This window comes from Colossoma macropomum, unplaced genomic scaffold (genome assembly GCF_904425465.1).
Source record: "Colossoma macropomum unplaced genomic scaffold, Colossoma_macropomum, whole genome shotgun sequence".
NCBI lineage: Eukaryota > Metazoa > Chordata > Actinopteri > Characiformes > Serrasalmidae > Colossoma > Colossoma macropomum.
The window spans coordinates 39,876,467-39,890,775 of NW_023494793.1; the positions used below are offsets into that span (position 1 = coordinate 39,876,467).

Sequence of the window (14,309 nt, forward strand, 5' to 3'; positions counted from 1 at the left end):
ACTGCAAAGCAAAGCAATACCGCTGTGCATTGATTACATTTCAAGATGGATGGACTGTATTAGATTCTGACACCGATCAAGCATTTTTTTTTAAATTTTTTATTTAATTCCTTATGTACCTTTTTTTGTAAAGTAAGTAAGATTAGTGTCTCCCTGCAGGGTTAAACATCAGGTGGAATATCTGGGCTTGAAGGAGAACATCAGAGTGCGTCGTGCTGGCTTCGCCTACCGCAGAGTTTTCCAGAAGTTTATACAGAGGTGAGTGAAACAGAGTGGCTGAGAACTAGTGGTGATCATGCCATCTGGTTTGCTATAAAGTTTGGAGTTTGAAGGTGTGCTAGAATAATAAACTTCATTATAATTAACTTTTTTATCTGTTTAAGGTCAGACAGTGCTCTAGTTGCAAGGAGCAAGGACTAGTCATGGTCATAGTATAGGAGAAGTGAGCCAGCAACCAGAAGGTTGTGGGTTTAAATCCCCTGGGCTGACTGGGCATGCCTGATTGTGCTTTTGGCATTGGCCCAAGATGGCGCTGCTCTACTAGTGATCTTGTGCTGCTCTCAGTCTGGGCTTAGTTAGACAGCTGGCTACACGCTTAAAAATGATGGCTCTTCAAGGCTTCTCTAGTAAAGAAAATGGTTCTATATAGAACCCTGAACACTCAAAGAACCCTTTGCATGACTAAAGGGTTCCTTGCATCATTAAATCTTTCTTCATGTTGATAAATGATGGATTTCTCTCTCGATGAAGCTGAAGCCCGTTCCAAAAGTAGCAGCAGTTAAGTCTACATTCCATCACCTCAGCTTCTTGTTCAAATCTTCTCGTTCCATCTTAAAAAGGTGCTGCAGTTAAGACTACACTCTGGCGCCTCACCTTCTTGTTTGAATTTTCCCGTTCCACCTTAAAAGGTGCCGCAGCTTGACTACATTCCATCACCTCAGCTTCTTGTTCAAATTTTCTCTGTTCCACCTTAAAAGGTGCAGCAGTTAAGACTACATTCTAGTGCCTCAGCTTCTTGTTTGAATTTTCCCATTCCACCTTAAAAGATGCAGCAGTTAAGACTACATTCCAGCGCCTCACCTTCTTGATCAAATTTTCCTGTTCCACCTTAAAAAAGGATGCAGCAGCTAGACTACATTCCAGCACCTCAGCTACTTGTTAGAATTTTCCCGTTCCCTCTTAAATGGATGCAGCAGCTAGACTAAATTCCAGCGCCTCAGCTACTTGTTCGAATTTGCCCATTCCACCTTAAAAGGTGCAGCAGATAAGACTACATTCTGGCGCCTCAGCTTCTTGTTCACATTTTCCCGTTCCACCTTAAATTGTGCCCTCACGCTGTGTGGGCAGTCACTGTCTGGGGAGGGCAAAACAAAACATTGTGAGGGCCAGTGTTTGACAGGGCGGGACTAACATGCACGTGCGGCCGGACCAGCTATGAAAACAAAAACAGAGAAGCTCAGATTACACACACACACAGAGGGGGCGTGGCTTCATTCTCTGCTCAGAATGCCATTGTACCACTATATCTTTACATAGAAAATCGTTGTTTTCTGCTATATTAATGTTTAAAATGTCACATATATCACCTGTAAGTTTTTAAAGGTAGCCGTTTGTCCACTCATGTTAGTTTGTTTACCTGGACCTTTGTAAGCAATACTTTTGATGTGACTGCGCTGAACACCTGAGCTTCAGACTGTCTTGTAGAGTAAATATTTGTAAGTAATGAAGTGTGTTTTCCCAGGTATTCCATCCTGACTCCAGAGACGTACCCGTATTGGCGTGGAGATGAAAAGCAGGGGGTCCTGCATCTCCTGCGCTCCGTGAACATGGACACAGACCAGTACCAGATGGGCCGCACCAAGATCTTTGTCAAGAACCCGGAGTCGGTACGGACATGTGACGTAATCTGAGCATCTTTAAAAGACCTTTTTCACTACAAGATGTTTATTTAGGACAGTGTTTCCCACCGCAGGCCTTGGATCCCCACTGCCCTGCACATTTTAGTGATTTCTCACCTGATCCAACCACTCAGCTCCTCAACAACCCCTTACTGAGATGAAATGGATGCGTTATAGAAGGGGCAGCACTTAAATGTGCAGGACAGTGGACATTCAGGACCAGGACTGGGAAATACTAATTTAGGGGCATAATAAACGGCAGCTAGTGGGAACCAGTTCACACTCATGTAATTAATTTGCATAATGAATTTGCTCATTAGCCCATAACAGTATTTTTAAGGGCCTTTATCATGTAAAACTGAATGTCCCCTTTGTTTTTAAGTGTAAAAAGTGTTTGGTGTAGTATGTAAATATTTGTAATGTCACTGTTCACCATTCATGTAGTCCATATATGAGAAATAAGCTGCGAAAACAGTCATAAATTAATTTACATATATCCACCTCTTCAGCCTACAGCTGCTTAGCCCCGCCCACTTACACTGAAGTTAGAAAGAGTGTTTCAGCCCAGACTGCTTTTTGAAAGAGGAACTCAGAGCTCATTTACATATCGCTGTTGTCGGAAGAAAACCTTGTATGTCCAAAATGGTAACTTTACAGGAGAAGGAAAAAACCTGCTTTCCTTTTAATGTAAGTCAATGGAACCAGACTTGCTTCCAAGTCATTTTAGGCCGGTTTCTTTTGGTCCATTCATCATGAAATTTACACACAATGTAAAGGGCAACAGGCATTTTCAAATTATGCCAATAACTGAAAAATGAAGATACAAGGTTTTCTTCCGACAACAGCGATATACAACATGTATAACTCATATGCAAATGAAAATAACGAAGTTAAATATTGCATATTTTTGCGTTTTTTAGCACACAAAAATCTATATATAATCTATAAATAATCTGTTTTGCTGGGAAAAAAAATATGTAAAATATAAAATGTGCCATAACTTCTGCACAGGGTACTTTTTTATGTTAAATTTAGCAAATAAACAGTAATTGTGCATTAAAATGTGCAGAAGTTTGTTCTCTGTAGAGGATATATGAACTTATTTTCACTTAGAAATGTAACAAAAACGTGTAAACATAAATTATGACTGTTTTTATATATATAAAAAATTATACAAATGTCAAAAGTGGATGTTAGGGAAAAAAATTTGATACAAAAAACAATAATTTAGTCTTTATACATTAAGAAGAAGACACTGGATTTTAGATTCTGAAACTAAGTTTTTCAGTTTTCTGTAATTTCTCAGCTGTTTAACTGATCCTAGTCCCCTTGCACCTCCATTTACAGCTCTTCCTGCTGGAGGAGATGAGGGAGAGAAAGTTCGATACGTTTGCCAGAGCCATCCAGAAAGCCTGGAGGAAGTACATTGCCAGGAGGAAGTATGAGCAGATGAGAGAGGAGGGTAAGAGAGCTTAATTCTGTATCAGAGAGAGCAGCAGTGAAGAGATACTACATAAGAAAGTGGCATTAAAGGAGTAGTTCACCATACATGCTAACAGGGCTGATAAACGAGCAGAAAACTTTCTCAGAAAGAATCTAATTTACATACTGCAGATGTGCAGCCTTGGCTGGTCAGAGTTCAGTGTTGGTCTGTCTGATTCAACTCTTTACCAAGATCTTAATGATGAGAATCATTTGTTTTGACAGAAGAGTCGGGGACCCCCTTTGTAAACCGCTAACCTCTTTCACTTGTTTTTAGCACCATGTTAACTGTGTTGTTACACATTCACTGGCTGCGTAATTAGAAACCTTTGATTTGTAGCTCCACCTTTCTAGTGCACAGTTAGTGTCAACCATCTGCACACTTTGCGTTAGCCGCACTCTAATCCCTTAAATACTCTGTTTCTGACCTCAGAAGTCAGAAGGTGCTCTTAGCGGTGGCACTGATGCATGTAAAAACCCCAGCAACATCGCTTTGTCTGATACAGTCGTACACGACCATGTCTGAGAATGAACCACATAAATAATATGTGTGGTCAGAAACTGACCAGTGATGAATTGGGTGGAGGCAGGGGGGTTAATAACGGATCTGTAAGGTAGGCGCTTCTAATAAAGTGGCCAGTGAGTGGAAGTAAAAGGTAGATGTTTCTAATAAACTGGACAGTTAATGGAAGTATAAAGCAAGTGTTTCTAATAAAGTGGCCAGTGAGTGGAAGTACAAAGTAGGTGTTTCTAATAAAGTGGCCAGTGAGTGGAAGTACAAAGTAGGTGTTTGTAATAAAGTGGCCAGTGAGTGGAAGTACAAAGTAGGTGTTTCTAATAAAGTGGCCAGTTAGTGGAAGTACAAAGTAGGTGTTTCTAATAAAGTGTCCAGTGAGTGGAAGTACAAAGTAGGTGTTTCTAATAAAGTGGCCAGTTAGTGGAAGTACAAAGTAGGTGTTTCTAATAAAGTGGCCAGTGCGTGTAAGTACAAGGTAGGTGTTTCTAATAAAGTGGCCAGTGAGTGGAAGTACAAAGTAGGTGTTTCTAATAAAGTGTCCAGTGAGTGGAAGTACAAAGCAGGTGTTTCTAATAAAGTGGCCAGTTAGTGGAAGTACAAAGTAGGTGTTTCTAATAAAGTGTCCAGTAAAGGTAGACTGATGTCTCTCTCTTTCTCTCTCTCTCTCTCTCTCTCTCTCTCTCTCTCTCTCTCTCTGTATTCTTTCTGCAGCCTCAGACATTCTTTACAACTCTAAGGAGCGACGCAGGAACAGTATTAACAGGAACTTCGTTGGTGATTACCTGGGAATGGAGGAACGGCCTGAACTGCGTCAGTTCCTGTCCAAGAGAGAACGAGTTGACTTCGCTGACTCTGTTAACAAGTATGACCGCAGATTTAAGGTAAGGTCACCTGATCATCATCATCTGAAAGATGCAGGGTTGGGCAAAATACTTGGGCTGCATACTGAATACACTGTCGTGAATGTATTTAGTGAAGTATTCCATTACAATATATAAAAAAGTAACATATTCAGAATACATTTACAATAAATCTTGGAAAAGCAAATTGGAATTTTTTTTTCCATTTACAACTTGTCCTTGTTATTATTTGTTGTATTTAGCAGAGATTAATAACTGATCATCGCATTGATTTATCAGTCTACTCAGGCTTTAGCAGAGCTCAGTAACACTGAGATTAATAACTGATCGTCACATTGATTTATCAGTCTACTCAGGCTTTAACAGAGCTCAGTAACACTGAGATTAATAACTGATCGTCACATTGATTTATCAGTCTACTCAGGCTTTAGCAGAGCTCAGTAACACTGAGATTAATAACTGACCACATTGATTTATCAGTCTACTCAGGCTTTAGCAGAGCTCAGTAACACTGAGATTAATAACTGATCGTCACATTGATTTATCAGTCTACTCAGGCTTTAGCAGAGCTCAGTAACACTGAGATTAATAACTGACCACATTGATTTATCAGTCTACTCAGGCTTTAGCAGAGCTCAGTAACACTCTGATTAATAACTGATCATCACATTGATTTATCAGTCTACTCAGGCTTTAGTAGAAACTTCAGTTTGTAAAGGAGCTGTTAATTGAGATCCTGTTTACAATTTGTCCACTGAACACGTTTGCTTCATGTTGTGCACTGAGTCTAAAATAGTTAATAAACAAGCACTGATGTTGTTTTGTTAAAAGATGGTATATATATTTTTTAATGTAGTGGGTAAACTGTTCTCCTAAAAATGTAAGAAGCATCTCTATTTTGATCACTGCCTCTACAAAATGTAACTTGTTCGAAATAGAGATACTTAAGTTCTGGATTCTGACTATGTATTCCCAATACGGGTATTCCGATACATCCCAACCCTGGGTGCTAGCACCTGGAATTTGAACAATTAACAACAGATAGACCTTGTAGAATACACCATGCAAAAACATACACAATTAAATCAAATTAAAAGATCGTTGTGGTCCTTGAAATAATCTTGAATAGCAAAAACTGTTTGCCATCTTAACTTATTGAGTCATATTTGCTAATAGTATTTGTGCATTTGGTCATTTATAGTTATAAAATCAATAAAACATGAATAAGGAGAACGAATTATACGTCATTTTAATATACTGATATTTCTCTCTTTTTTTCTAGTCAATCAAGAGGGATCTGATCCTGACACCCAAGGGCATCTACCTGATCGGTCGAGAAAAAGTAAAGAAAGGACCAGAGAAAGGCCAGATCAAGGAAGTGCTGAAGAGAAAGCTGGACATTGGAAGCGTACGCTCTGTTTCACTGAGGTTAGGGACTTCCTGTGTCAAAATATGGCAAGCTGACTCATTTCTGCACACCACCACCATGTTGCCAGGCCATGTTAGCGGCAGCCACTGTGCTTCAGTGGGCTCACAGTCGGTGTAAGAGTGTGAGAAGGTTTGCAGTACATGGAAATATGAACGAAACAGGAACTTGGTTAAAAGTTCTGCAGCACTGCACGCTAACATCCCACTATGTCAACAGTGGTTTCGCACATGCACAAGCCACAGCAGGGTGAGAAACGAAAATGTAAATATATTATAATGTACAGATAAATTGACATAAATCTTAAATTAATCCCACAGAAAATTGACTTTGCCAGCCGTCGCTCAGATTTTTGTGAAAGAAAATAGAAGAAACAACAGCAATAACACAAGTAGGCTATTATAAGAGTAAAAAATATTATTATAATTACTGAGTAGGTCTAGGGGAAAATGTACTATCACGAAACTTCACAATACACAATATATCTCAATATTTGTTTTTTCTGCCATCTGATAAGTTGGAACGGACAAAGAACCACATTCTAAAATGTACTATCAAAAACTATAGGTACAATTGACTTACTGACCATTTCACTTACTGTCCTGCAATAAAAATCTTGTAAATTGGGCCAAATTATGTGTTTTTGTTGATTTTCTAAGTGAAAAGTGAGTGAATAAGTCAAGTGGACAATTTCTGTTTGCTTGCTGAGTTTAACATATTAAACATATATATATATATATATATATATATATATATATATATACATATATATATGTTAAATATGTTAATATGTTATATAAATATGTTATATAATATGTTAAACTATATAGTAGTATAGTAGTATCAGTAACACTGATGTGGTGGTGGTGTGTTAGTGTGTGTTGTGCTGGTGCAAGTGGATCAGACACAGCAGTGCTGCATCAGGTGTGTTTCATGAGGCAGCGTGCTGAGGTCTGCAGTGACTCAATGTATCCAGACTTTGTCTGCTAGAGGGGTATAAAGCCCCCCAGTATTGTTCTCTGGAGTGATAGAGCTCTATTTAGTACCTTTGGAATGAGTTGGAGTGATTTAGATCTAATCACCCATCATCTGTACCTGACCTCACTAATGCTCTTGTGGCTGAATGCAATCAAAACCTCACAGCACTGTTCCAACATTTAGTGTAAAGTCTTCCCAGAAGAGTAGGGACTGCCTGACAAACTGCCTGTTAATGCCCTTCATTTCAGAAGAAACACCAAAGGTGGTGTCTGCAAACTTTTGGATGTACATTGTATATTGCACACTTATTGGCATGGGATTGGACCCATCTCTCTTTCTTCTCTTACTCCAGCACGAGGCAGGACGACTTCTTCATCCTGCACGAGGCTCAGTACGACAGCCTGCTGGAGTCCATGTTCAAGACTGAGTTCCTGAGCTTGCTGTGTAAGCGCTATGAGGAGCAGACCAAGGCCAAGCTCTGCCTGACCTTCAACGACAGGTACTTCCACTAACTGGCCACTTAATAAGAAACACCTACCCAGTACTTCCACTCACTGGCCAGTTTATTAGAAACACCTACCTTGCACTTCCAGTAACTGGCCACTTTATTAGAAACTCCTACCTTGTACTTCCACTAACTGGCCACTTTATTAGAAACTCCTACCTTGTACTTCCACTCACTGGCCACTTTGTTAGAAACAGCTACCTTGTACTTCCACTCACTGGCCACTTGATTAGAAACTCCTACTTTGTACTTACACGCACTGGCCACTTTATTAGAAACTCCTACCTTGTACTTCCACTCACTGGCCACTTTGTTAGAAACAGCTACCTTGTACTTCCACTCACTGGCCACTTTATTAGAAACACCTAGTTTGTACTTCCACTCACTGGCCACTTTATTAGCTCTGCCTAATGTTTAGATCAAATTACAAGCCCTTCTGCTTCTGCGCAATTTACAGGCCCTTTGTACCACATTCATTAATGGTCAGTTTGTAACCACAGGGCCACTGTTGTCCAGATATTGGTTGTGTGGTCTCTGTGGTCAGAAACTGACCATTGATCAAGGGCTAGGAGATGACTAACAGAAAGTTTGCATCAACATATGGGCTTTCACTCCACACCAGCAAGGTAAGGTTCCAAAGCAGGGCTAGGGGTTTCTAATAAAACGACCACTGAGTATACACATTGGTATATCTCTGTTAAGTGGTGGATGCTCCCTCACTGAGATGTGGAGGAAACAATGATGTTTGACAGGATGGAACCGCCACACACTGCTTTTCATTCTTGTCATCCAGCACCTACTGCTGCATGTACATTGCATTTATGCAGTTTTAAAGCTATTAGTAAGACATTTGAATGCAATGCGTCCTCCATACAGGCTGGAGTTCCGTCTGAAGAAGGAAGGCTGGGGTGGAGGAGGCACGCGTTCACTGGTGTTCCAGAGAGGGCAGGGAGACACGGCCCAGGTCAAACCTGCAGGAAAAAGTCTCAATATCTCTGTAGGAGACGGACTTCCAAAGACGTCCAGTGAGTGACCGAGCAGTAGTGGATTGGTTCTGATTAGATTGGAGTATATGGAACTGCGTTTGAGCATTACATTACCTATAAAAATATAGAAATCAATTTCTAAATGATTAATATGCTAACCTGTTTTGGGGTGTAGTGATCTGGGGTATAAGAAGATACGATACATGCATTTGAAGGTTGTTATTATCATATTAGTCACTATCATGATAAATTATGTCACAATATACTTTTCTGAGCATAGTATGACCATTGTCTGTACTTACAGGGTAGTTCCACCAAATTTCACCAAAATCTCTGCATGATTCTGTCGCTGAGATGTGTTTGAGAGCGGTTTGAAGGAAAATGCTCCATTATAGAGAAACTTTGTGATTTCTTTACAGTGGTGGTGATAGGAACCAAGGGTCCCAATGTCTGCAGCACAAATATAGACATTTTATTTACTATCCGAAACAAACAATCAACCCATTTGTGTCTTCTGAGTTTTTATTTCTGAAAAAATAAGTTTTCTTCGGGTATTATTTTGCCCACGACACCCTATATGTACCCCTCCACCACAAGTATATTTAAAGAATATAAGTTTCAAGACAAAAATCTCAAAACTATCGCAAAACAACATCTCAGACATCAGGCGGTGAATTTGTGAGTGAGCTTTTAAAGGCCTTTAAATATTTGGTTCCTGGAGCTTTTCACACCAAACCACTCTGAATTTCTATTTTTAACATCTTAACCATTTAATTATGCAGAAATTTTCCAAATTTGGTGGAATTCCCCTTAAAGAACACTGTCCAGCTGCATGTTTTATTACAAAGAGAGCATTAGTCCTGATTAATTGAATTTAGTAGATGTGATGGCCCTTTTTGTCTGTTTGCAAACCTCCAAAACAAAATATCATGATACTTATTGTGTATCTGGAAAATGTCTTATTTAGAAAAGTATTGTGATGTTACATTTTTATTGTATTACCCTTCACTAGAATAGACTACAATAATAATCAAAAATACACGCACTCATTTTGCTGGTCAAAATAAAATTCATTGGCCATTTTTAAACTAAAGAAAAGCTTGATGTATTGTTATTGCTGTCTGAATAGCTCCTCCAGTTACACTTGTGTATTCAGTTTATTTTTAGAGATAATTCTAAAAATAAAAAAGTAAATTCTATAAATTCTCCCCTGAACTCAAATAGTAACTCAAAATAGTTGACTAATTACATCCCTGGTTATCATGCATTTTGGTTCATCATTATTGCTAAAAGTTCCGGGATATTCTCTCCCTTCCTCCAGAACCAACGAGAAAGAGCATGCAGCCCACTCAAGGAGACAGAAGGCAGCCCCCCAGCAGAGGTATGCCACATATTCATCAGTCACTCTCAGCCCTTTTACTACAAATGAGTGTTTTCCTTGCTGTGATGTATGTGATTCAATTTTCTAAAGCTGTGAGCTGATAAGCTACTGCTTTAATCTGTGCTCACACCAAAACCTGTTCAACTGACTCAATTAAAGTGATAGTTTGGCAAAAAATGAAATGTACATTTTTCTCCTCGTACCATACGCATGATATATTTGATCAACCAAGACAACTCAACTCAGTTTGAAGCAAGTGTGGTGGTGTAGGGATTTAGTTTGCTCAGTACTGTTAAATCAGTAGCACTAGCACAGTTAAAAAACAGTGAAAAAAACTTTTTTTAAAAGCTTTAACCACTGATTAACTGAGTGCTTATTTAAAGGTTACCAGAACGGTGCAGCCCAGTTCTCCCGCGCTTCCACTCGCCCTCAGGAGCAGATGTACTCAACCCCAGACAGACGATCCCGGCCACCCAACGCCGCTCTGCCTAAACTGGGCTCGCAGAAAGGCCGGAAGGCACCAGCAGCTCAAACACAGCCTACTAACCTGGACTTCCTCAACGTCCCTGATCAGGGCATGTCAGGGTGAGACATATACACCATACAGGCTCTGAGACTGTAATAATGTATGTTTTATTTTAACAAGTTTGTGTATACTGTTACTTTTCCTATAAAAATGCATCGATAAATGCCACTGTAGCACTCAAAACACAGGAAATTTGAAAAGGAGTGTTTTATACTTCAAGCTGGTACACTGGCAATACACTGGCAATCTGGCCACTTTATTAGAAACACCTACCTTGTACTTCCACTCACTGGTCACTTTATCAGAAATACCTACCTTGTGCTTCCGCTAACTGGCCACTTTATTAGAAACACATGTCTTGTACCTCCACTCACTGGCCACTTTATTAGAAACACATGCCTTGCACTTCCACTCACTGGCCACTTTATTAGAAACACCTACCTTGTGCTTCCGCTTACTGGTCACTTTATTAGAAACACGTGCCTTGTACCTCCACTCACTGGCCACTTTATTAGAAACACCTACCTTGTACCTCCACTCACTGGCCACTTTATTAGAAACACATGCCTTGCACTTCCACTCACTGGCCACTTTATTAGAAACACCTACCTTGTGCTTCCGCTTACTGGTCACTTTATTAGAAACACATGCCTTGTACTTCCACTCACTGGCCACTTTATTAGAAACACCTACCTTGTGCTTCCGCTTACTGGTCACTTTATTGGAAACACCTACCTTGTACCTCCACTCACTGGCCACTTTATTAGAAACACATGCCTTGTACTTCCACTCACTGGCCACTTTATTAGAAACACCTACCTTGTGCTTCCGCTTACTGGTCACTTTATTAGAAACACATGCCTTGTACTTCCGCTTACTGGTCACTTTATTAGAAACACGTGCCTTGTACCTCCACTCACTGGCCACTTTATTAGAAACACCTACCTTGTACTTCCACTCACTGGCCACTTTATTTGAAACACCTACCTTGTGCTTCCGCTTACTGGTCACTTTATTAGAAACACGTGCCTTGTACCTCCACTCACTGGCCACTTTATTAGAAACTCCTACCTTGTACCTCCACTCACTGGCCACTTTATTAGAAACACCTACCTTGCACTTCCACTCACTGGCCACTTTATTAGAAACACGTGCCTTGTACCTCCACTCACTGGCCACTTTATTAGAAACACCTACCTTGTACCTCCACTCACTGGCCACTTTATTGGAAACACCTACCTTGTACTTCCACTCATTGGCCACTTTATTAGAAACACCTACCTTGTGCTTCTGCTTACTGGTCACTTTATTAGAAACACCTTCCTTGTGCTTCCACTCACTGGCCACTTTATTAGAAACACCTTCCTTGTATCTTTTCTGCTGTTTACACTGTTTATTATTTCTCTTTCTCAGAATGCAAAGGAAGAGGAGTATCAGCCAGCGTCCTCCGCCGGCCCCCAGCAGCCGGCCCAAAGTACAGCCCCGCTCCCATGGCCCTCGCTGCCGGGCACTTTATCAATACGCAGGTCAGGATGTGGATGAGCTCAGCTTCGAGGCCAATGAAGTTATCGATCTGGTTAAAGAAGGTGAGATATGGATTAGCTACACAAGAACTGGTCTAAATGCAGCTCCATTTTTACATGGACCTTCAGACTCATTTTCAGATACAACTAAATTAAGCAGTTACTCTGGATTAAGACTTATGCTAGAGATTGGATCTGTGCCTGACTGTCAACAGTGATGCAGTCCCAAGAAAAAAGTGGGGAATCAGCTCACATAGACACACACACACACACACGAACACAAATAAAGTCATTAAAACTACAAAATAATGCAAATAGAGTTACTCCAGTTTGGCTATTTAGACCCTGCCCTCCCTACACCTACCTTGTGCTTCCACACACTGGCCACTTTATTAGAAACACCCACCTTGTACTTCCATTAACTGGCCACTTTATTAGAAACAGTTACCTTATATCTGTGCCTGTGCCCCCCCACACACACTTACTTTTTTAAATTTATAATAATAAAGTCATTAAAACTATAAAATAATCTAAATAGAGTTCCTCCAGTCAGAAATATTGGCCTTCTTCCAAATTTGGCTATTTAGACTCCGCCCTCCCTCATCACACCACAGCTGATTAGCTTTTAATGAGGACAGATCACTAATTAACTCTGAACGAGAAAAGCATAGTAATTAGAATTATATAATGATCTATATTACGATTAGAATTATATAACAATGTACATTTTCCCAACTCTAAATTACACTTAAAGCCCTAATTGAAAACTATTTGTTTGAAAAAATATTGTTTGTTTTTGACATAAATTCATACAGACACTCAGATGAGTGGTCAATTTTTTAGATCAAAATTAATGGATTAATGGAAAAGAAAATCAAATTGTAAGCCTAGGTGTGTGTATTTATATAGGCGTATATATACCTGCACGAATTGTGCTCATTGTCCATGTTGTGGACAGTGTTTTTCCTCTCTGTGACATGTGAGGTGAGTGATATTAAAAAACAACCACGACAAAAAGAAACATCTATAATAGAGGTACAGCAATACGTAATGCCACTTTTCCCCACTCACTTCCTTCTTTCTTCTTTCTCCTGCATACATATTTCCTTCCTTCCTTCTCCTTTGTGTAGCTAATTGTTTGTTTGTTTTCCTGTAGATCCGTCTGGCTGGTGGACGGGCAGGCTACGTGGGAAAGAGGGCTTATTCCCAGGGAATTACGTGGAGAAAATCTGAGAAACCGTCTCTTCCTCGTCCGGCTAGAACTCAACGGTACTCTGTCTGTGACCTCTGATTGCTGACCGTTCAGCCTCTGAGCCTCTCAGAACACACAGGCGGTCGGTGATGATGAGGCAGATGGGTCGATGTATCGGTCAGAGTCAGAGAGTCAATATAAAATCAAAAGGAAAGAAACATTGATGGTAAAATTGTGATGTGTGATCATTTTCTGGACAAAGAAAATCTCAGGTCCTTGGCTATGAAGCATTTTCACCATTAGCAGTGTTATTTAAACTCGGGGGATGGGCATAACATGATTTCTTGTATTGTTTTCTCTTTCTTAAGAATTAAATGGAATAAATCCAGTGTTTGTCTACGTCAGTGGCACAGTCTAGCAGACGGTGCCAAAACTATGCACATATCCTGCACTACTGCAGAACAACCACATGATGGCGCTATTGTCATTCGATTTCACTGACTTTTGCCCAGTAAAACCAAAGCAGTAGCACAGTCATGAGTGAACGGGTCATCTAGTTTTATCTCACTTTTTAAGTTATGTGATTATGTTTAAAGGCGCATATATAATAGAGTTTTGATCTAATGTAGCTTTTGCTTTGTGTATTGGTGCTCTGTCTTTGTGTGCAATCTCCAAACTGAAAATCGAGTTCACTTCACGCTTATGGTACTAATATCAAAGTACTAACATTTTTTATAGGATTATAACTGCAAACGTCTCGTGTTTGACTGCTACACGCTTTAAGGAAGGATCTGTTACAGGCCATTCATGGTAAAGATCATGGTGTAGTTTTGAGTAAATATGTGAATAAAAGTGATTTTCTCCCCCAAACAAGCTTGACTAATTGATTTTCAACTTCATTGTCAATTTAAAAGTCCAATTTAAGTCATTAATACAGAGTCACAATGTAGATCAAGTTATTTTAGCGAGTTGTAGGCCACAAAATAGCTGCAGGCAAACACATTCGCCACTGTATCTCTGACCTGATCACTAGGC

At 39.9% G+C, this 14,309-nt stretch overlaps 1 protein-coding gene across 1 annotated transcript in view; it reads left to right on the forward strand.

The window, feature by feature from the left end:
* Nucleotides 1–14,133, forward strand: part of myo1f (myosin IF) — a 56,054-nt gene extending 41,921 nt beyond the window's left edge. Inside the window, exons 18-28 of the mRNA XM_036579528.1 lie at nt 160–258; nt 1,742–1,886; nt 3,246–3,360; nt 4,609–4,778; nt 6,040–6,185; nt 7,514–7,660; nt 8,543–8,691; nt 9,974–10,033; nt 10,417–10,618; nt 11,973–12,145; nt 13,239–14,133. Coding sequence (XP_036435421.1) covers nt 160–258; nt 1,742–1,886; nt 3,246–3,360; nt 4,609–4,778; nt 6,040–6,185; nt 7,514–7,660; nt 8,543–8,691; nt 9,974–10,033; nt 10,417–10,618; nt 11,973–12,145; nt 13,239–13,315 — 1,483 coding nt within the window. The 3' untranslated portion in view covers nt 13,316–14,133. The remainder of the gene's footprint in view (nt 1–159; nt 259–1,741; nt 1,887–3,245; nt 3,361–4,608; nt 4,779–6,039; nt 6,186–7,513; nt 7,661–8,542; nt 8,692–9,973; nt 10,034–10,416; nt 10,619–11,972; nt 12,146–13,238) is intronic.
* Nucleotides 14,134–14,309: the final 176 nt, after the last annotated feature.